Genomic DNA, 23,126 nt, shown 5'->3' with positions numbered 1-23,126 from the left:
GGGGATGTATTCTCATCTTGAAAGCAAAAGTATTGAATGCCATTAATGACACAGTATAACAAAATTTGTAGCTTTCTTAACAAACCGATTTTCTTTTATTGAAGCTCTTTATGTAGATTTACCTTTAAGAAATGGGTTGTCTTGCTTTTATGTACGTAAGGAAATTAGTATCTGAGGATAATATAGCTCTTTATATAGCCTGTTCTTTACATGAGTTTTTATATTTCTCAGTAGAATTTGTGTTTCTAGCTTTCTAAAGTTTATCCCTTGGCGAGGAAAACATCTTGGTTTGGTGTTTGCCAGATAACAGATTTGTGAATTTTGCTTATTTCTGTTCATTTTCAACTTTTTAAGAATATATTCCCACGATCTTTAGCTGAAGTTCAGGTTGCTATCTGTAGTTCAGTTTTGGCTGTCTTACAGGTGTGTGTTTATGTGACTTTGCTATATCAAGATGTTGGGAGGGGGATGAAAATTTATTGATTTACTTTTACTCTTACTGCTTGGTATACTGTGAGGAGCTTTATGAAAGTCTAACCCTCCAGACCTCTTTATCACCTCCTCCCTTTTCTGCCCCCTCTCCATTCTGGCCAACTGTCAACTGCCAACTTTGTTTGCATCCCAGGATGCCTCACCCAACTCCTGTCCCTAGTTCTGTTACACACTGGAGTTAGAGTCTCTGCGTTTCTGAGGAAAGAGGTACCAATGGGTGGCTGCCCCAAATTTCTGCCCACCCTGTGTTTTCTTAATCTAGGTAGAAGGGGGTTGGGGTGGATGCTTTTTATTTTGTATTCAGTGCTGGTTTTGTTTCAGATAACAAATATGTTTAGACCACTAGTTTTTCTTAATTCAATTACAGTTAATAGGAACTTTTGATTAAGGATGGAACACTCATTTTTTGTGGCTATTTTAATGTGCTTTTGGGATAGGTCAAATGAAATTTTATTTTTAGTGGAGTATAAACAAATTATGCTAATTTTAGGTACCGTTGGTATGTAACAGAGAGTGCTGGTACATTTTGATTCATTTCAACAACCAGGTTAAACAGAACTTTATATTGTAAATAACCCATTTTGCATTATTAGTTAGTAGAAGTATGGTTTTGCTCTCATTCCTTGTTATATCTCAAAATGTGTAAGGATTGTGTGTTAGTCACTGAACATTTTGGCATTTTGCCTCTACTGTGATACCGGTTTGATTTTTTTAGAATGAAAAAGTTATTGATACAGAGCACATGAGTATATAATACTGCTGAGCTGCGGAGATTTAATTGCTTAGTATTGTCATGTCCCAGTAGAATCTTCCTTATGGGAGATAACCCATGTAAAGATACTACAAAGGTAATATATAGTAAGTCACATATTTGGTGATTGTTGTGTTCAACTTGAAGTACCTGGAAGCATCTAATTATAATTTTTAACTGTCTTGTAGACTTGGGGGCCCCACTTCTGATCAACTAAGTCAAAATTTTGGTGAATAGGAATCAAATTTAGGATTTATTCAAGGTCAATGATGTAAAGAACCAGTATGGCTAAGTCTGTGGCTTAATGAGTTGGCATAAGTAAGACACAGGTTATTCAGTTGATGTGCCCAGGTGTTGTATGGGTCTAAAAGGAAGATCAGATGAAACTTCCCTGTGGAAAGAGCCAAATGCGTCTTTGTTTGCTTCTGCTCCCCTCTCCCAATTTTGATTAGCATAACTTTCAAACCTATATTGAAATACTGAAAGAATTGTGCAATGAATACACATATGTCTAGCGCTTGGATTCTAATATTTTGTTATATTTGCTTTATCAAGTGTATATCTTATTTTTGGGTGCATTTCATAATAAATTGAAGACCTATACTTCACCCTCAAATACTTCAGCACAAACTACAGTCAAATATTTGTTGTTTTTTAATTTAGCAAAAATTTCTGTGTAGTAAAATGTTAAATTCTTAGGTGTACCACCATTTAATGAATTTTACAAATGGTTATGCCTGTGTAATCCTAACCCTTTTCAAAGTGTCACACATTTCCGTTGCTCCAGAAAGTTCACTCGTGCTCCTTCCCAGTCAGTACTCATCACCTCCTACTCCAGAGGCAATCACTCCTCTCATTTTTTCTGTCCTGTGTTGGTGTTGCTTGTTCTAGAACTTCATATCACTGCAGTTGTCCAGTGTGTGTGTTCTTTTGTGCCTGGCTGTTATGAATAAAGCTGCTGTGAACATTCTTATAGGGTTTTTGTAGACATGTGTGTATTTCTCTTGGGGTAAATAACCTGAAAGTGGAAGTGCTAGGTTGTATGATACGTGTTTCACTTTTTTATAAAAAGATTTATTTATTTGTTTAAGTAATCCCCAAGCCCAATGTGGAGCTTGAACTCACAACCCCACGATCAAGAGTTGCATCCTTTTTCAGCTGAGCCAGCCAGCCCACCCCCAATATTTGTTTAACTTGAAACTGCCAAACTGTTTTCCAAGATGAATAATATTTTACACTCCCACCAACAATGTATGAACATTTCTTTCACTTTTCATCGTTATTAAGTTGTCATCTTCTTAATATTATCCATTCTGCTTTGTATATGGTGCTGTTTCATTGTAATTTTAATTTGCATTTCCCTGATGCAATAATGTTGTATTCTAGTTTATGTGCTTATGGGCTGTGTGCTTATTACCAATCCTTTTTGAGGTGTCTTCAGGTCTTTTGCCTTTTTAAAAACTGGGTTTTCTTACTGAGTTATGGGAGTTCTTTATAAATTTGGATCCAAATACTTTGTCAGATACATGTCTTATATTTTCTCTCAGCCTGGCTTGCATATTCATTTTTTTAACAGTATCTTTTGATTAGCAGGTGTTCTGAATTTATCCTTTTTTAAAAAAATTATTTTTTAAAGATTTTATTTTTAAGTTATCTCTACCTCCAATGTGGGGCTCAAACTCACAACCCTGAGATCAAGAGTCCCATGTTCTTCCCGCTGAGCCAGCCAAGTGCCACGTTACTTTTACTCGTCTTTCTGTCCTAAGAAACCTTTGTCTATCTCCAAGCCGCAAAGTAATTCTGGGTTTTCTTCTAGAGGACTTATAGTAGTGTTTTTATGTATCTTTCTGATTTCCTTTTTGATTTCTTATATGATCTGTGGGTTATTTAGAACTGTGCTTCGCTGTGATATTAATGTTTTCAAATGTATTGACACTTGTTTTGTAGCCCAGCATATGGTCTGCCTGATGAACCTTGAAGCCTGTATTTTAGGTTTTGGGGTACAGTGTTATATAAGGTGTCCGATGACTAATCGTATTTCTTAGATCTTCTTTGCCTTTGCTGAATGTTTTTTCAGCGTGTGGGGTGTGTCGTTTTAGTCTATCAAATTGTTGCGAGAAAGGAGTTAAAATTGTCCACTTTCATTTGGTGAACTTGTCTTTTCCCGTTATGTCTATTTTTGCTTTACATGTTTTGAAGCCCTCATTAAAGTGTGTGCCTTACGCATTGCGGTTCCTCAGTTTCCTCTTAATATTACTAAATGTTCTTTTTTTAAAAAAAAGAAAAGTCTGTGAAAGTATTCTTTGTCTAAAAAACCTGCTATATCTGGTATTACTATAGCCAGCCACTCTGTTAGTAGAATAAGGCTTCTTAAGCTTATGAATTGTAGGTTGTATCTTTTTCCATCCATTTGCTTTTAACCTATATCTTTTTAAGTGAGTTTCTTGAAGATGATATATGAGTGTCTTGCCTCTTATCTTTTTTTTAACTTTTTAATTGGAATATTTATAATTAATATCATTATTTATATGGTTGGATTATGTCTCCCATTTTTCTCTGGTTTTCAGGTTTTCCCATTTGTTTTTTGTTCCTTTTGAAAGCTGTCTTCTTTTGGTTAGTTGACTATTTATTAGAATTATATTTTAATTACTTTGCTCTTTATCTCTACCTCTTCATGTTACTTAAGTGGTTCCTTTTGAGATTATGTTATGTCCTTAACATTCTACTTTGTGTTCATACTGTACCACTTCCTGTAATATTTAAGAATCTTGCAACTTTACATAGTTTGATTTGCCTCCCCTCTTCTTTGGTATTTTAGATTATACTTGTTGCCATTTGTATTAAAATTAGATAGGCTATAAACTCACAGCATCTAATTTTCACTTTCTTTGGTTGTATGTATTTTCAAGAAATTAAGAGGAATACAAGTTTTTTGTGTTTGCTCACAATATCGCTCATTTCTTCCAGAAACTTGAGTTCCATTTGGTATCATATCCCTTCACCCTGGAGAACTTGTAGAACAGGTTTTATGGCAATAGATTGTCTTAGTTTTCTTTTATCTGAAAGCATCTTTATTATTCCTTTGGGGAGAGGAGGGCTTGACTTTACAGAGGTGTGATTGATGTACTGTAAAAGACATCCATTTGAAATATTCAGATAGTTTTAGCCAGCAGGAACTTTATTCAGGTCACACTCTCTCCCACTTGCGGTGGGCGGCAGCTGGAACTCTTCAGTCTAAGTTGGCTCCTTGGTGTGTGCCTTACATGCGAGCAGCTTACTCATCTGCTAGAAACTTGGACAGTTTACATGCAGATTTATATGCTCCTCATTCCTGCATTTCTCCCTCATTTTCTCTATCTATGGTCACTTATTCCGTCCTCTAATTCCTCCGCGAACAGATTTGCTTTTCTCTCAGAATTTCAACTATGCAGTGGCACCAATTCACAGAGTATAGGAAACTCACTCAGTGCCCTCCTCTTCTTCCAAGTTTTTTTTTTTTTAATCTCTATAGTTCCTGCTGCTTCTGGTTGCCCTCCAGTGTTTCCAGATGGTTGTTTCTATTCTGTTCAGATTTTAAAATTGTTATATGTCAGGTCATTGGTCAGATAATCAGCTATTCCACCATTAGCAAAAGCAGAGCTCTCTTTGTTTCCCCTTAACCTGGGTTGTTTGAGATTTGGGGTGGTCTTTACTATATTGGAGTAAAAAAAACAAGGCATTTCACCAAACTCACCAGTACTGATGTTTATTAAATGTTTATTCTCTATGCTGAGCCCATATATAACTTTGTTTTAAATTAATACTACAACTATGTTTTGTTTTTGTTTTTGTTTTTGCTTTTTTTCTCAGTTTCAGCCATCAGGAAATTAGTACTGAGGGCAGTTAGGTTTACAAAGCCCCATATCTGGTAGCACAGCTGGGATTCAGATCCTTTCAATTCTTTTGATTCAGGAGCCCACACTGGTAACACTGTATTGTTCTACCTTCGCCCCATTCCCAGTTTACCTGTAACTATAGCAGTTCTTCCTGAAAATAAGTAGGGATAGAACAGTGACATGAAAGATGAACTCTATCATTATGAAACCTGTTGTGTTTTAGGAAATGGAAGTACCGGTATTGCCGAAAATCTCTCTACCCATCACCAGTTCTTCACTGCCTACCTTCAATTTTAGTTCCTCTGTGATCACAACGTCCTCTCCATCACCCATTAGTCCTTCACAATCATTAACAAACAAGGTACAGAACCATTATACAAGTAGAGGTGATTTTTGTTCTTTATTTTTAAAAATTTAATATTCTGTTAAAAGCAATGTTAAGTTCCCACTCTGGAAATTAATAACTCAGAATAAGAAGAGAAAAATGGAAACGGTGCTTTGCTTTTTTAAATGTATGTTATAAAGGGATACATTATAATGGAGTGTTTTTAAATTCTGATTTCATGCCATAGAGACTGATGATTTTAAGTTTGTTTCCAAACATTGTTTCCAATTAAGATGCCTTTTTTGGGTAAGAATGAGGTTATTGCTTTTATTTCTCTGGTAGGATTAACTGCTCCTGAAATGTTTCATGCTTTTGCCTTGGCTTTTTTTTCTGAAAGTATTCTTATAGATGGTTTTTTTCTCCTTTAGGCAGATACTCATTTCTAAGATAGAGTGTATTCCTTTCCCAAGGAGAAGCCAGATTTTATAGCAGTTACAGTTTATTTTTCAGAAAATTTAACAATTGATTTTTTATTTTTATTTTTTTAGAAGATTTTATTTTAAAGTAATCTCTGTGGCCAACGTAGGGCTAGAACTCAGAACCCCAAGATCAAGACTTGCATGCTCTTTTGACTGAGCCAGCCAGGCACCCCTTAACAAGTGATTTTTAAGTCTAAAAGGAAATTGTGTTTGGGTTCTTTAAAATAATTAAAGTTATTTTATTGTTAATTTCTTTCTCTAAAAAATGAAAAGCTTTTTGTATTTTAATAATTTGGAAAACCAGGTACAAATGACCTCTCCAAACAGCACTGGCAGCCCCATGTTTCAATTTTCATCTCCAATTGTAAAATCTACTGAGGCAGATCTACTACCTCCATCATCTGTAAGTAGCAAGAAAGGAATGTTTCATATTTATTTTTTATCAAAACCAAGGTGCCATTGGGGTAAGAAAATAACATTGTTTTTCTTTCAACTTAAAAAAAATTTCAATGTGTAGAGAACTTGAATGAACTCCTATTTATTTTCCACTACCTGTATATACACATAAGCATATATATTTTCTCATGACCATTTGAAGGTTAAGATACGAACCTCTTGATACCCTTACAGCTCTTCCATATGTCCCCTAAGAAAAAGGACATTCCTTTGCATACCTGCAGTATAGTTATCGTATCCATGACAATTAACATGATATAAAAACAACAACATAGGCCATATTCAGATTTTCCCCCATTGCCCTATACTGTCCTTTAATTACTATTTTGTTTCTCTTGGGCCTACATCCAGTTAAGATCAGGACCTAATCAACTAAATTGCAGTTGCATTTGGTTAACATGTTTCTTGAATTGCCTTTAATCTGGAGAAGTTTTGGGTTTTTATGCCTCAGAGTGTGTATTTGTTTCTTTCTTTGTAGTTAAATATTTTGGGGAGAATAATAAGTTTAATGTTTGAGTTGCCCCATACATCTTTGGCATGCATGTCGTTTTTACATGCTGCCTTCTCTTTTTCACTATGGTCTCATTTTCTGTCACAGCTGCATGTTCCAGATCATTTTGTAATTTCCCTGTTGCATGCTTGAAAACCTGTCCCATTGTCTATAAAGTCTCATGCTTTTTATTAGAAAATGGTATTTAGAAATCCAGAAATGAGCTTTAGGAGCACATAATTATTTTATGTACTGCTTTGAAGGAAAAAAAAATGCCTAAGAAATGAAAAATGCTGTTCGATAGAACACACCATTCATTCTAGGAAGCATTTCAATTTTAGAGATCGTAAAATATGAAAACCTGGAATACATGAAATTCAGTGTTTTTTTTGTTTTTGTTTTTGACTTGGAATAAGAAAAAGCTACTTGATATTCATTTAAAACTAAATAGACTCTTAAAGGATACGTTTTCTTCTTTACAGATTGGATTTCTATTCAGTGTGCCTGTTGCAAAAACAGCAGAACTTTCTGGCTCTAGTAGTATTTCAGAACCAATTACAAGTAGTAGTTCAGGTAAGTAAGAATTTCTCGCAAGTTTTTACGTAAAAATAGTTGCATTACATTACATTAGTATTTCAAATTCTTTAATCTTTGGCAATTCTTATAAAGGGTTTTATTTCAATGAAGTTAGCTCTAAAAAGCAAACAGGAGCTAATACCAACCCTTGACAATATTTTTAGTTTCTATTTTCAGGAACACTTAGCTCACTAAATGGAAGTGTTAGTTTGGTTGTGACAGGGATAGTTATGGCAGCAAATATATTCATTGTCTTTGTTTAATTAAAATAAGGTGATAGTTTAGTAAAAATGAAGTATTAAGAAATTGAAGAGTTGTCTGCATTGTTATTGAGGTGAAGTATAATTGCAGTGGATTCTATCTCTAGGTTTAGTGTTCAGTTCACAAACGTTTTTATGTGTTAAGGGTTACGCTGGCCTGTGCCGATAGTGATACAGATTTCAAGGAATGGGTGTAATTGAGGGAAAGAAATGAGTCATCAGAAAATTAAATCCTAGCATTTTGTTGTGGCAGTGGTGGTTTTTCTTGCAAGTGTTCGCTGTTTAGGAAGTGGGCAATCATCTGGGCTAAAGGTGCTCAGGTCAAGAATTTTTGAGCAAGGGCATTTTACTCAAGAGACGAACAGCAGGGGTGCCTGGGTGGCTCAGTGGGTTAAGCCTCTGCCTTCGGCTCAGGTCATGATCTCAGGGTCCTGGAATCGAGCCCCGCATCTAGCTCTCTGCTCTGTGGGGAGCCTGCTTCCCCCTCTCTCTGCTTGCCTCTCTGCCTCCCTTGTGATCTCTGTCTGTGCAATAAATAAAGAATATTTAAAATTTTGGAAAAAAAAAAGATGAACAGCAAATGCGAGGGTGTAGGAATTAGAGAAAAAAACAAGATAGTCTTTGAAATCTGTAGGTAATTTGTCATGCAGTTTAAAAAATAGCTTTAAGGGGCACCTGGGTGGCTCAGTGGGTTAAAGCCTCTGCCTTCGGCTTGGGTCATGATCCCAGGGTCCTGGGATCGAGCCCCATATCGGGCTTTCTGCTCAGCGGAGAGCCTGCTTCCTCCTCTCTCTCTGCCTGCCTCTCTGCCTACTTGTGATTTCTGTCTGTCAAATAAATAAATAAATAAAAATCTTAAAAAAAAATAGCTTTAAACTATAAAAATTCTTGAATTTACACCAAGGAATTGGATTTTAATCTGAATGTAGTAGGAAGAAGTTGAGTGATTTTAAATGGGGTGAGCTGGGTGTCATGGATTGACAGCAGTGCCCATGGTGGGGGGCATGGTTGGAAGTGGGGTTTTATAGGCTGAAATACCCGTTAAGTTCTTTTGCCTTATCCAGAAGTGTTTATTTGACTCTCTCAGTTGTTTTTTGTTTTTTGTTTTATTGTTTTTTTTAATCTCATAGTTTTGGAATTAAAACAAAACAAAAACAAACTAGATCCTCCCTCAAAGGATAGAGTAAAAAATCAACAAAGCGAAAGAGCTAGGACACAGAAGCTGGATGTTCTAGCTTTGGTGGAGCTGGAAGATAAGAGTATAGATTGTGAGAGTGGCACAGCATAGGGGTTTGTATGTTGCAGTCCTGTGTTTTATTGATTAAAACAGCCTTGTGTAAGAGAAAGAAGTAACAAGCACATTTCAGGTGTACTTTCTACCACAAGATTTTTTTCTTTAATGTTAACTAAGAATTCATTGAGGAATAAACTTATGCAAATTACCATTTTCATGCCTGGTTAATTTTTTATGCCAATTTTTATTAAGGCGATACTAACGGTAACTGCATGAGCAGTAATTTGTTAAAACAACTTTTGTGTCATTATATTTGGGGGAGTTATCCAGATTTTTAAGGCATTTTTTAGGAGTGGCATACCTAGAATTGTGAGAGTGATTCTCACCACTTCTGTCATTAAGAAGCTGATTGAAAATGTGTAAGTCATGATTAATTACTTTGTGGCAGGAGCTGACTTTTCTAATCAATTTGAGTACACTGCAGGGTATCTTTAAAATTGCTTAAGTTACTAAAAGCATGTTACTAAAAGCATGTCAGTTTTGATTTTAAGGGAGGATGGACTATGACTAAGTGCTACAAGCGTATGTTTTGTTTAGCCCTCCCTCCCCCCCCCTTTTTTTTTAAGATTTTATTTATTAGAGAGAGAGAGCAGCAGAGACTACAAGCAGGGTGGAGAGGGAGAAGCAGGCTTCCTGCTGAGCAGGGAGCCCAATGCGGGGCTCCATCCCAGGACTCTGGGATCATAACTTGAGCTGAAGGCAGCGGCTTACCTGCCTTCACTCAGGTGCCTGCATATGTTTTGTTTTGACACAGTTATGAGGTAGGCACAATGTTTTGTTGTATATTTTTGTTCCTGAGGTGAAATTGAGGTAAGGTAAAATGAATCCTTTTAAAGGGACCAGACTCAGTTGTGTTTAGTACGCTAGCTGTGTGCAGCGAGTCACTGCAGTCTGTCTCGTTCCAAATAATTTTATCCGGGCTCCTTCAGAAGAGACCTGTACCTGCTAACCAGTCCTTCTGCATCTCTCCTCCCCTCAGGGCCTGGCAACCACCAGTCGCTGTTTTGTTTCGTTGTATGTGCCCATTCTGGAGTCATATAATAGGACTTTTTGTGTCTAGCTTCTTTTACTTATGTTTTCAAGGTTCATGTGTATGACAGTATCTATCAGGACTTCACTCCTTTTTTTTCTTTTTTATTTATTTTTAGAATTTATTATTTATTTCTTTGCTTCTTACTTTAAGTGGGTTCCATGCCCAGTGTGGGGCTTAAACTCATGATCTTGAGTTTGAGTCACATGCTCTACCGACTGAGCCAGCTAGGCGCCCCAGTACTTGACTCCTTTTGATATTGATACTTGACTCCTAAATGATATTCGTTCTATGGATATACCATAGTTTTCTCTTCATCCATTGATGGATATTTGGGCTATTTGCAGCTTTTGGCTGTTGTACATAGTGCTGGTGTGAATATTCATATGCACGTATTTGTTTGAATGCTAGTTTCAGTGCTCTGGGATATATACCCAAATGGTAGTTCTATGTGTAATTTTTTGAGGAACCACAGCGCTATTTTTCTCAGCCTCTGACTCCTTTCACACTCCTCCTAGCAGTGTATGAGGCTTCTGATTTCTCCACATTCTCACCATGCTGCTTTTTCATTTGTTTATACCCATCCTTAGCGATTTTGAAATGATGCTTCTGTTGTGGTTTTGATTTGCATTTCTCTAATGACTAATGGTGTCAAGCATATTTACATGTTTCTTGGTCCTTTACCCTCTTGGGTGAAATGTCTATTCAAGTCCTTTCCCCATTTCTAAGTTGGTTTACCTTTCTGTTGCTAAGATGTAGCCATTTTTATATAGTCTGGATACCGGATCCTTATCGATAAATGATTTGCAAATAATTTCTCCCATTAAGTAGATTTTCTTTTCACTTTTTTGGTAATGTCCTCCCCAAAGGTTTTAATGTGGTGGTGGTCAGTTTTTTTCTTTGCTTATGCTTTTTATGGCGTATCTAAGAATTCATTGCCAAATCCATTGTTCTGAAAATACCTATTTGGTTTTCATCTAAGAGTTTTATTGTTTTAGTTCTCACATTTAGATCATTGATCCATTTTGGGTTAATTTTTGTTTTATGACATGTGGTAGGATTTTTTGAAACTACTTGACCCACTCCTTTTAAATTGGCAAATGCTTACGAAAAACCTGGTTATTTATATTTTATTATGGAAAATTTCAAACATTTTCGGAAGTAGTAGACTGAATTCCCATGTACTCTTTTTTTTTTTTTTTAAGATTTTATTTATTTGACAGACAGAGATCATAAGTAGGCAGAGAGGCAGGCAGAGAGAGAGGGGAAGCAGGCTCCCTGCTGAGCAGAGAGCCTGACGTGGGGCTCGATCCCAGGACCCTGAGATCATGACCTGAGCGGAAGACAGAGGCTTAACCCACTGAGCCACCCAGGTGCCCCTCCCATGTACTCCTTACCCAACTTTGGCACCTAGCATTTAATGACAGTTTTGTTTCTCTTTTCTCTCATTCCCCCCTCTCCTGGCCGGAAATACACCTATTAGTTGTATTGAAACAATCCCACACATACTTCATTTGTAAAACTTTCTCCCTTAGAAATAGAACCACAAAGCCAATATTGTACTGAAAATACAGATTTCTTATTTTAAGTATAAGAATATGTTTATTTTGGAAAGTTTAGGAAACCTAAAAAGAAGCAGCAATAAAAGTCAGTCATCACTATCAGCCATTATTAGCCTTTTGATGTATCATTCAAAGTCTTTTGGACTTTATAGTCTTTATCTATAACTGCATTTAAGGATGATTTTTGTGGCCACACAGCATGGCACCCTGCTGTTCTGTGATCACTGTTCTGTGATTAATGTTCTCAGATAGTTAGCATCTATCATCCAGGTTTTCAATATGAAAACTGAAGGATCCTTTCTTTTTTTTCTTTTTAAAGATTTTATTTATTTATTTATTTGAGAGAGTGAGCAGGAGCAGAGGGAGAAGCAGACTCCCCGTTGAGCAGGGAGGCCAATATAGGACTGGATCCCGGGACCCTGAGATCATGACCTGAGCTGAAGGCAGATGCTTAACTGACTGAGCCACCCAGGCGCCGGAAAACTGAAAGATACTTTGAATCATAGGATGAATTTCTAGAAATGAAATAACTGGCTCAGTTTGGGAATTTATTGTTAAGGTTTTTTGATCAGTCTTGTAAATTGTTGCGTAATCAGAAACATATTTCATGCAGTTTCTGAGCTCGCTCCTGTTGCCATCTCTTTTTCAGCGTTTCAGTGCGGTTTTCTTGATTACCAGTTAGTTCCCTGGGTGAGGGATGATCTTATATACAGTTTATACTTTCTGCCGTTTTGGAGGAGAAAAATATAGAGTGTATAGAATGGGAAATACTGTCTCTACTTTCTTATAATGGTTAACCCTTAAATTTTAAGTAAATTTATTCATTTAAATTTATTCATTATCTTTGAGTTGCAGTGACTTTTTCATGATATTTTAGAAGTTGGTCCAAATTAGCTTTGAAAGATCTTTTTAATACATTTAACTCAATCCATTGCTTTTTCTTGGCATAATGTTTTACATTTTTAAAAAGTTGCAGCTCAAGATATGAGTGCAGTGAATAGTACAAGCTGTAAGAAGAAGCCAGATGAAGATTGTGAGGGCCCTTTTAGACCTGCAAAAACCCTGAAAGAGGGAAGTGTCCTAGATGTTCTCAAAAGCCCCGGTAAGTTAACAGCTGCCTTTGAAAATACTCTAAAATCTTAAGTACAAATTTGTGGTCTTATTTTAATGTCATCTATGGTATACTTTAGGTGTTTAAAAAATTATGGCTAGTTTGATAGGAGATTGACTTGAAAGTAGTCATAGTCAGATGTAATTCTTTTGAAGTAAGTATCTTAGAAACACTCCTTTAGAATTCAGATCTCTCTCTCTCTTTTTTTTTTTTTAAAGATTTTATTTATTTATTTGACAGAGAGAGAGATCACAAGTAGGCAGAGAGGCAGGCAGAGAGAGAGAGAGGGAAGCAGGCTCCCTGCTGAGCAGAGAGCCTGATGCGGGGTTCGATCCCAGGACCCGGGGATCATGACCTGAGCCGAAGGCAGAGGCTTTAACCCACTGAGCCACCCAGGCACCCTAGAATTCAGATATGTTAAGAGGCAAGTATAGCCGGAGAAGAGGGAAGTAGAGAAGGAGAAAATGAATTGCCTTTTAGTAGAGATAGGCCAATATAGGGGGAAAAAGAGTAAATAAACCTGATTATACACCTGGGCATATCTTTCTCTGATGGTAATGTTGAACTGCCTTGTTCTCCGATCATTGCCTCGTTCTTTCTGGGCAATGAAAGAAAAAAAACATTTGCTGATCCCAACATAGGTATATGTAAGGGACTGTGCTCACTTGAAAAGAAATTCGAGAGCTCGTAGAAATAACTTGAAGGCAGTGACTAGAAGTCCTCAGTGAGTTTTCAGTTTGTAAATCAGGACAGCTACAACTGCGATTGTGATGTCTGCTATAGGGATGTAAACATGTTTATAAGGTGATGTAGTTGCTCAGAGAGAATTTAGGTTAACTGAGCAGATAGACATGTCTAATTGAATAAGAATTTGCAGATAAGGTTGGCTTCTACAGCAAGATTTAGGAGGATTAGGTTTCTTTGGTCTGGCTTTGTCATTTTAGAGATGAGGGTACTTGCCTCCAGGAGTCCCGGTGACTTAGACGATGTGGCACAGTTGGGGAGAGCCGCAGAGCGCCTGGGCTAGAATCAGCTGAGGGCTAGTAGAGCGGCGCCGCATTCCTGCAGTCCATCCTCACGTAGCCTGTTCTCTGCATTCGTGATGCCCAGCCCTCCTCCCTTTCAGTTTTCTGTAGCAAGAATTTGGAGGAGTCCTATGTTCCTTTGAGGGAAATTAGGAAAACCTGAGAAAGAGGAAGGAAAGGAAATCTATAACACCTTAAGATGGTTACTGTTAAAATTGCACCAAACTTAGTGACTCAGATTAATCATTAACAAGATAGTACATTTTAGATCACTGGAGTAACTGAAGTATGTTTGCCTTTTTGCTAAAACTAGCTCGAGGTTGGATTAATTGTAGCCTTAGAAAATCTCTAAACAGTCTTCTGTATCCTCTTACCCTCCAATTTTATTTTCCTTTTGTGTTAAAAGCTGGAAAAACAGGTCACTGGGTTTGTTGGTACGTGTACAACAAAGGTTAATTGGTCCGAAGTAAAGGATTGGAAGGTCATTCCCATGAGTAAAACTGGAATGAATCGATTCAATTCAATGACAGTGGTTTTGGTAGTACCACGACTTTCTTGACTCCTGTTAACCCATGCTTCTGTGTGAATAACTTAATTGTCTGAGTACACTTAGTGGTTACGAAAAAGGTATACTTACAATGGGAAAGGTTCTGTGATTATATTGGAGAACTATGTGAGGTAATTTATTTGAATTAGGATTTGGTAATGTTCACGGGCGTCTTTGAGTAGCATGAGCTCATCCTCCACGAGGGTAGACTGGGTCTTCCTTTCTGTAGTTCTAGACCTTACCAGATGGTTTGGTTTTTTGTTCATTGGTTTTTTTTTGCTTACACTTTCCTCTTTCCCTCATTATAGGTTTCGCATCACCGAAGGCAGATTCTCTTGCTGCTCAGCCTCCTACCACAAGCCCAGTTGTTTATACAAGACCAGCAATAAGTAGCTTTTCTTCTAGTGGCATCGGGTTTGGGGAAAGTTTAAAAGCTGGACCGTCGTGGCAGTGCGATACTTGTCTACTCCAGAACAAACTTACAGACAGCAAGTGCATAGCCTGTCAGGCGGCAAAACTGCCGCCCAAAGAGACTGCGAAACAAACTGGAATTGGAACACCGAGTAAAAGTGACAGATCAGCTCTTCCCGCATCAGGGACGGGCTTCGGAGACAAATTTAAACCGGCAGTAGGCACTTGGGATTGTGATACCTGCTTAGTGCAGAATAAACCTGAGGCGATAAAATGCGTGGCCTGTGAAACCCCGAAGCCCGGGACTGGTGTGAAGCGAGTCCTTACGCTGCCCACGGCTCCGGAGAGCACGGCGACTGCGGCTGCCGCCTCTGCCACGTGCACTGTGACCACTGCCGCCTTAGGGTTTGCAGAGCAGTTTAAAAGGCCCGTGGGCTCTTGGGAGTGTCCAGTATGCTGTGTTTTTAATAATGGCGAAGACAGTAAATGTGTGTCCTGTGTGTCTGAGAAACCAGGTACGTGTGTGGCTCTTTGGGAAAATTTTGTTCATTGTTTTAGTAGGACATTTAAGTTTATTGTGTGCTAAGAACCACCTCTGTGTAATGTGGCAGGTTGAGCCTTTCCTCGTGCACCTTCATTTCTCTGAGCCGTCTTGAGGTACAGTGACTTGCCTGGGGCTGGATCTGCATGCCCCCAGGGCGATGCGTTAACCAGCCCAGTACGTGCTTGGACTCTTTCTTTGCATCTGTTTGTATCAGAACCTTCCTGATCATCAGGGTCATTTTCGAAGTTGACTAGTACGGATGCTGAAAGATCTTAGAAGGGACAGTCTTTCTCAGACTGTTCTCCAGAACAAAATAGCACTTTGTCTCTTTCCCTCTTAGAATTAGGATGGCAAATGGTCATTTCCGGAGAAGGTTTCATTGAGGGTAGTCAGTATCGCTTTATGAAAGGCTGACTATTAATGGTGATACCTCTACCTCTCTGTTCTCTGCCAGATATACTGCAGTGAGAGTAAATTACTGAATCATGAATGAGAAAAATTCCAACCTGGCAGTAGAACAAAGGAGTCAGGTTTGAGTTTTTCCCGTTTCTCTGTTCAAATTTGAGAAAGTTACTGAGATTCACAACTGGAAATGACTCCTTGCTGTTTTTGTAATAATATTATAGAATTATTTGGTCTAGGTATATGGCATCCTGGGTACTAAGTAAAACCTTTTATGGATGCCCTGGGAATTATACTTCCCTTTTTATTGCATTATTCATGGATATGTAGTTTTAGGTCTGCAACGGCAAGTTCTTTATTTGTTAGCCTCCACCCTATGTCTGAACATAAGGAGTGAGCCATATTTCTCATTCTTACTGCACATCTCCACAAGATAAGATTTCAGAGTCTTCATTCTGAAATAACTTTCCTTTTCCATCTGTCATTCCTCCTCCTCCCCTAAAAAAAAAAAGGCAAGTCTTTGATCAAACAAGAAACCAGAATTAATTCTGAGTTGATTAGGAGAATAAAACTGAGTTAGGAAGTAAATCGTTAGCCATGAATGAAGGAAGCTCGTACATTTATTAAAGAAATCCCAACTTCATCCTGTAAATGAGCCATCATTTTAAGCAGAGGAGTGATACAGTTAAAGTTGTGTGTTTGACAAATTGCTTGGTGGCTTTTTGGAGGTAGATCTGAAGACAACAAAAGTTGGAGGGAGACCGGAGGACCGATGAGGATGTTGTATCAGTAGTACATGTGGGCAAAGGTAATGGCGACGGATACTAATGGAGTCAAATCAGGATGTCGAATAATGTACTGTTGAAGCCCTGTGGGTTTTGAAGCTGTGAAGTTGACAAATAATGCGAGGACTTTGGATATCCTAGAATGGGCGCTCCGGGCTGGAGGTACAGATTTGGGAGTCATTAGGTTATAGTTTTCCAATAAGGCATGGGAGTAGAGGCTATATAAACTGAGGGATTGGTGGGAATAGAGAAGATGGCCTAAAACTGAACTCTATTAACTTAAGGGAATGGCAGGAACGAAATTTTGGAACAGTTAATCTTTATTTATTTATTTATTAAGATTTTATGCATTTGACACAGCAGAAGTAGGCAGAGAGGCAGGCGGGGCGGGGGGTGGGGGAGCCGGCTCCCTGCCAAGCAGAGAGCCCGATGCGGGGCTCGATCCCAGGACCCTGGGATCGTGACCTGAGCCGAAGGCAGAGGCTTAACCCACTGAGCCACCCAGGCGCCCCTGGAACAGTTAATCTTTTAGAAGAGGAACCAGAGAGGAGGAAATCCCAAAATTACGTGGCACTGGTTGCCTCTTAGGAGAATGGACCTTGGGGAACAAGAGCAGAGGTCGCGGTAAGAAGACTGTTACTCAAGCAAGAGCTGAGGGCCACTTGACACAGGGGAGCAGTAGGAGGCTCAGAAAAAGTGAAGGAAACAGGAGAAACAGGAGGACACTTCTAGCCACGCTGCCCAGCTGGCCGGGGGCACTGCGCCTGGGAAGACCACAGAGCTGCGGACTGCAGGTACTGTTTGGTTGCTGATGAGACTTTTGAGGACAGTGGACCGAAGATGCAACCTTGGGGAGCAGTTTTCTTGGCAAGATGGAGGAGAACCTAATGGTAGAACAGACACCAGGTACCTGGGAGAGGCGACAGGACAGCAGGTAGAGACGCCAGAGGGAATGACTCCACTCATCACACACGGCTTCATGATGGCTTCGCGGGGCCATCCTTCCCGTGCGCCCTCTGCTCCCCACAGACTTGCCAGTTCTGCCGAAGATTTAAATGGCCCCTCTGTGAATCCATTCTTCTCCTGCTCCTTAGTCAGCTCTTTCTTCATTTATCACTTTTCATCTTGGTGATGGTGCAACTACGCATTATGTTGTACTTTTCCCCTTGTAGACCGTTAGCACTTTGAGAAGTTAAGCAGCATTTCTTTCATCTTCACGTCCTTAGAACTGTGGTATATTATGGTGCTTAATAAATGTCTGTTAAATAGCTAGGTTCTAACCAAGGCCATGAACTTCTGTGTAAAAATGGTCATTTCAAAGGCAGAGACCTGGGCTTTGAAATCATGCAGTTGATGTGGTCTGTGGCTATGTATTTTATGTGTTAGACTATTGCCTACGATTTGTATCTTAGATTTCAAAATGCTGTGCTGTTTGAAGAGATTTGATAAAGATTCTTAAGGACATTTTAGTCTTTTAGTCTCTGATTTCTGAGCATGTGTTTTTTTTTTTTTTAAACCATGATTATTCAAAACTCGGGTTAAGCTCATCACTAGGCAAGGTGAGTGTGAGCTGCTTGTTTGTAAGATTAAAAGAATTCTGAGATGTCTATACTGTTTTTAACAGTGTAAAGTCTATATTTCTGGCACTTTACACTAATTGAACATTTAGACTTAGTGGTACCTTAAGATATTGACATAATGTGAATTAGAATTTATGTTTCCTTACTGTTTTTTAGGAAGTTCGGTACCTGCTTCAAGTAGCAGCACTGTCCCCACCTCTTCGTCTTCTGGAAGCTGCTTGGGGTTAGACAAGTTCAAGAAACCCGAGGGCAGCTGGTACTGTGAAGTGTGCCTGGTACAGAATAAAGCAGATGCTACTAAATGTGTGGCGTGCGAAAGTGCAAAGCCAGGCACAAAATCTGAGTTTAAAGGTAAGGCATCGGTGCAGTGCCTCCTTGTACTGCCATTTTAAAGTGAAATATTTGCAGATAACTCCAGTCTGACATCTGAGTTACTGTAAAGCTGGTGATTGCGTGGTCAGCAGTGACGGGTTTTTTTGGTTTGTTAGTTTGTTTTTTGTTTTGCTTTGTTTTTTTTTTTTTTTTTTTCTGCAACTGTTAAGGAACTGACTATTCTATCTTGTGTTGAGTCTGGGAGAGTTGCAGATACTTGTTTCTAACTGTTAACAGCCCTTTGGGATTTAGATGAGTTTCCTGACTCTGGGGATTTACACCCTGAGAACCAAGTAATCTGGACTTGGGCTTTGGTTTCCCAGATAATGTCCCAGAGAAAGGAGTCTCTTAATAATTTTGTTTCGTAAATACAAAGGAAGAACCTCTAAAAACAATTTATGCTGAACTGTCGCCGAAGGCCACATTTTTCAAGTCTTTATTGTCCTTTGTGACTTAATAGTTCATATGAGGTACATTTCACTAAAAAGGTTGATAAAGCTGGGAAAGAGCAGGAATTTTAGATCTGAAGCAGCAGTCAGGGAGAGGTGAGAAAGATTGTTACCGGTAAGGGCAGGGGGGCCTCAAAGGTGAGACTGTGAGGGCATTAAAGAAAGAATGCCAGGTTTAATCAGCTTGTACCCGTGTCTTGGACTATTGACTTCCAGACTCTTTTGACTGGAAACCAAGCAGGAAGCTTTTACATTGTGACCCACCACATGCACAGTGTATTTGTCTGTATGATGGATTGAAAAGTGTCACAGACCAATACTTACTCTTTAGTTTGTTTAAGTTACCCTGTTTCTATTCTTTTTCATTTTAGAAGAAAAATGCTGGTTGCAACGCACTAAATTAATTACATGGCTAAAGGGACGCAGCTGGTTTGAAAAACACTGCCTTTGGAGGGCGCCTGGGTGGCTCAGTTGGTCTGACTCTTGGTTTCGCTCAGGGTCGTGATCGAGCCCAGTGTTGGGCTCCGGTCACCGTGGAGTTTGCTTGAAACTGAGTCTCTCTCCCTCTTTCTCTCTTTCTCTTTGCCCCGCCTCCTACTCGCTATCTCTCAAATAGATCAAATAAATAAATCAAATCCCAAACTGTGCATTTGGGTGTTTTAGATCACTGTTTTCCAGTCCACTTGAGGTTATTGTGTAGCTGTTAACCTTGTGGTCCTCTCTCGGTGCCCGCTCCCTGTTGTGCTATAATCATCATACCCTCAAGTCTGTGCCTTTGAGGCAGAAGTGAGAACGAGTTAATTATTGCCTTTAGCACCTTAAGTTTTAGCTTTCCATCTAATATCACTTGAGGTGTTTACAGACCATGTGGAATGCTGCTTGCTTCTCAGATTTTGATAATTTTTTAGTTAAGTTTCTTAGCGAAAGAAAGGGATGGGTCATCATTAGAGGGAAATGTGAAGATAAGAGGGCTTTGTCTGTATGTGGGTAAGCAGGGTTGATGGATAAATATCTTGGCACGCCAGTGATTCCTGTTCATTTCTAGTTTCTAAGCTACAGAAAAGCATTATGAAACCCAAGACTTTGATCTTGTCAACATAGTACTGTTTGCCTTTGTAAGGACTGCTTCTGCTTCTGCTTCTGCTTCTTCTGGTGTTCTGAGGTTGAACTTCTTTTTAATGTTTGATTGATAATGAATTTATTCACAAGATTTCAGACTCTGGCTATAACAGGATTCCTAGTGAAAAGTCTGTCTTTTGTCCCCATTGGTTCATTTTCCATCCTTCCTCCCCCACCAGAGGGAATAACTGGTGGTTAGTTCCTCAGAATTCTTCCAGAGTTTCTTCATACACATAATAAGCAAATATACTCTTACTCTGTGTTCTTATTTCCCTCTATTTTGTTAGAAAATGTTGTATACCATACTGCCTTTCTGCCCCCTTGATTTTATCCCAGATTAGCTTGGACACATCTTTGCTCTTCGTTCACAGCTGCCTGGGATTGCATATGACATTTTGCATGTCTGTGAGTTTATCTTTAAAAATAAAGACTTAGGGGAAAAAAAGAAAGTAAAATAAAGACCTAAGATGTGAAGGTGATCTAGCTGCGACATCTGTCACCCCATTGATCACCGGGGTGGATTCCCCTGGCTGGCTAGCGTTCCCTTCCTCCCTACGGCTCCATGTACATCCGTCCCAAAGCTGCGTGCTGTGGTCAAAGAGGACGACCGTCCCAGATAGAGGAGGGCCCTTCTCAGCTCAAGTGTGTATATAGCGTAGCTGCGCTCCCCTGCTAGAACCTCCAGGCAAGCTCTCAAGGTCCATTCGTAGGAGCGTGTAGGGTAGCGAAGCTTCCAAGACTCCAGATGCATCCAAATGACGTGCTGCATGCGGCAGGCTGCCTTTCTTTACAGAATAAATAAATAGATACTTAGCTGTAGAATTGTTGGGTCAAAGGATACATGTGTTTGTAATTTTCAGTAAATACTGACAGTTGCCTTCCATGGATTGTGTGCTAATTTACCCATCCACCTGTCCTGTAGAAAGTGTCTGTTCCTCCTCGACTCCTCACCAACACTGCCTTATCAGGTTTGTTGGATCTCTGCCGGTGTCACGGATGAAAAGCGGCGCGTCCGTGTAGTTGGGAGGAGCGAGATGGAGTTCTCATGCCGAACATTGGGCTGCTGCTTCGTGTTCACTGCCTTTCACTCTTCAAAGGAGGCCTTTCCAGAGTTAGTCCTTTTTTTTTTTTTTTTTTTAAAGATTTTATTCATGTATTAGAGGGCACGCACGAGCAGAGGCAGGAGGAGGAGAAACAAACCCCCCTCTGAGCAGGGAGCCCAATGCAGGGCTCAATCCCAGGACCCCGGGATCATGACCTGAGCTGAAGGCAGACGCTTAACCAACTGAAGCCACCAGGCACCCTTCTAGAGTTATTCCTTTGTTTTTCAAGGGGACATTTTGTTTGAGAGGATAGCGTTAACTCAGTGACGTGTGTTTTATATTTTGAAGGCTTTGGCACATCGTCCTCATCTTCGAACCCAACAGCCTCATCCTTCAAATTTGGTATCCCGTCATCCTCTTCTGGACCTTCTCAGACCTTAACAAGCACTGGAAATTTTAAGTTTGGAGATCAGGGAGGCTTCAAAATCGGAGTGTCCTCGGATTCTGAGTCTCCAAACTCCGTGAGTGAAGGCTTTAAATTTCCTAAACCATTAGGAGATTTTAAATTTGGAGTTTTGTCTGAGTCTAAACCTGAGGAAGCTAAAAAAGACAGTAAGAGTGAGAATGATTTTAAGTTTGGACTTCCTTCGGGCGTGAGTAACACAGCTTCGTTAGCTCCATTTCAGTTTGGCATGGCTAATCTCGGGCCGCAGGAGAAGAAAGAGGAGCTCCCTAAGTCTTCGTCTGCGGGCTTCAGCTTTGCTCCCGGTGTTACTAACCCCACACCTGCTGCTACCAACACCGCAGTGACCTCTGAGACCAAGAGCAGCTTCAGCTTTGGAACCCTGGAAACCAAGAGCGTTTCAGTGGCTCCTTTCACGTGTAAGATGTCAGAAGCCAAAAAGGAAGAAATGCCTGCCTCCAAAGGAGGGTTCACGTTTGGCAGCATGGAACCCGCCCCTCCGCCGTCTGCCTCCTTGTTCGTGCTGGGAAGGACAGAAGAGAAGCAGCAGGAGCAGGTCACTTCCACTTCTCTGGTGTTTGGGAAGAAAGCTGACGGTGAAGAGCCAAAGTGTCAATCAGCGTTTTCCTTTGGAAATTCAGAGCAAACCAAAGAGGAGAGTTCTTCGAAGTCTACCTTTAGTTTCAGCGTGGCAAAACCAGCTGAGAAGGAATCGGAACAGCCCACAAAGGCCGCTTTCACATTTGGAACTCCAGCCAGTACTACGGCTGGTAAGTATTAAGCTGTTTTTTTTTTTTTTTTTTTTTTTTTTTTTTAATAACGAGGCATCTCTGATCTCTGGACAAATGCGGCATGTCAGGGAATGGTTCACACTGAACAGCTGAGCGAGACCAGGAACAGCTCTCTGGAAAGGAGCATGGGATTTTCAGTTTTCACTGCTCCATACCCCAAGAGGTGAAGAGGTTAGCTACAGCTCTGATGGCAAGCCCGCAGGGTTGCATGTCTGTCCATGCTCCTCCCTTCTGTTTGAGCTTTGACAGTTGGGATTGGCCTACTGTTCAGGAGCGTAGGCCTGCCTTCGTAAGCTCGTGAAATATTTTCTAACTCCCTCTTTGTGTACAGGCCTTCATTCACAGATACAGTTAACCAGTCGTCATCAGGCATTACGGAGCATAGACAACAAATAGAATTTGTCTCTAAACAGGGGATTATGAAAACTAGTATCCTGAAGGAAAAATGAAAGAGCATTTTAAAAACTTTCAAAAAACGTGCTTGGTGAAATGAAATCCTTCTGTGGGCTGAGCAGCAGAAAAGCCTTAGATGATAGATTAGTGAACTAGGATTTCACAGAACTCAGTCTCATAAACGTGCAGAGAGACTGGGTCCAGCCAGCCCACAAGTGCCGTTGCAGGAGGGGTGCTTAGCAGATGAGAACAAGGACGGAAGAAGTAATCAAAGCAGTGACAGAAGAACATTTCCTTTGTGCGAAGAAAACCTCTCCTTAAAAATGAAAACGGCCCACTCATTAGCAAGGACCAGTGAGGTTTGTAGGACACTAAAGCCAAAATCCTGAATGCTTTCAGAGAGAGGAAAGCTCTTTGCCATCAGACTTTGAATTTGTAAGACCACATGCTTGAAACAGTAGAGCAGTGTCTTAAAAGTGAAAATGGTCTTGATCTTACAAT

General features: G+C 39.7%; 1 protein-coding gene across 1 annotated transcript in view; it reads left to right on the top strand.

Moving 5' to 3' along the window:
* Positions 1–23,126, top strand: part of NUP153 (nucleoporin 153) — a gene marked incomplete at its 5' end in the record, with an annotated part of 71,397 nt that overhangs the window by 38,226 nt on the left and 10,045 nt on the right. Inside the window, 7 exons of the mRNA XM_080806362.1 lie at positions 5,342–5,479; positions 6,227–6,325; positions 7,351–7,441; positions 12,561–12,692; positions 14,582–15,199; positions 18,152–18,346; positions 21,327–22,211. Coding sequence (XP_080662488.1) covers positions 5,342–5,479; positions 6,227–6,325; positions 7,351–7,441; positions 12,561–12,692; positions 14,582–15,199; positions 18,152–18,346; positions 21,327–22,211 — 2,158 coding nt within the window. The remainder of the gene's footprint in view (positions 1–5,341; positions 5,480–6,226; positions 6,326–7,350; positions 7,442–12,560; positions 12,693–14,581; positions 15,200–18,151; positions 18,347–21,326; positions 22,212–23,126) is intronic.

Source organism: Martes martes, assembly GCF_963455335.1.
Source record: "Martes martes genome assembly, chromosome: 6".
Lineage (NCBI taxonomy): Eukaryota > Metazoa > Chordata > Mammalia > Carnivora > Mustelidae > Martes > Martes martes.
This window is presented reverse-complemented; position numbering and strand designations above follow the sequence as displayed.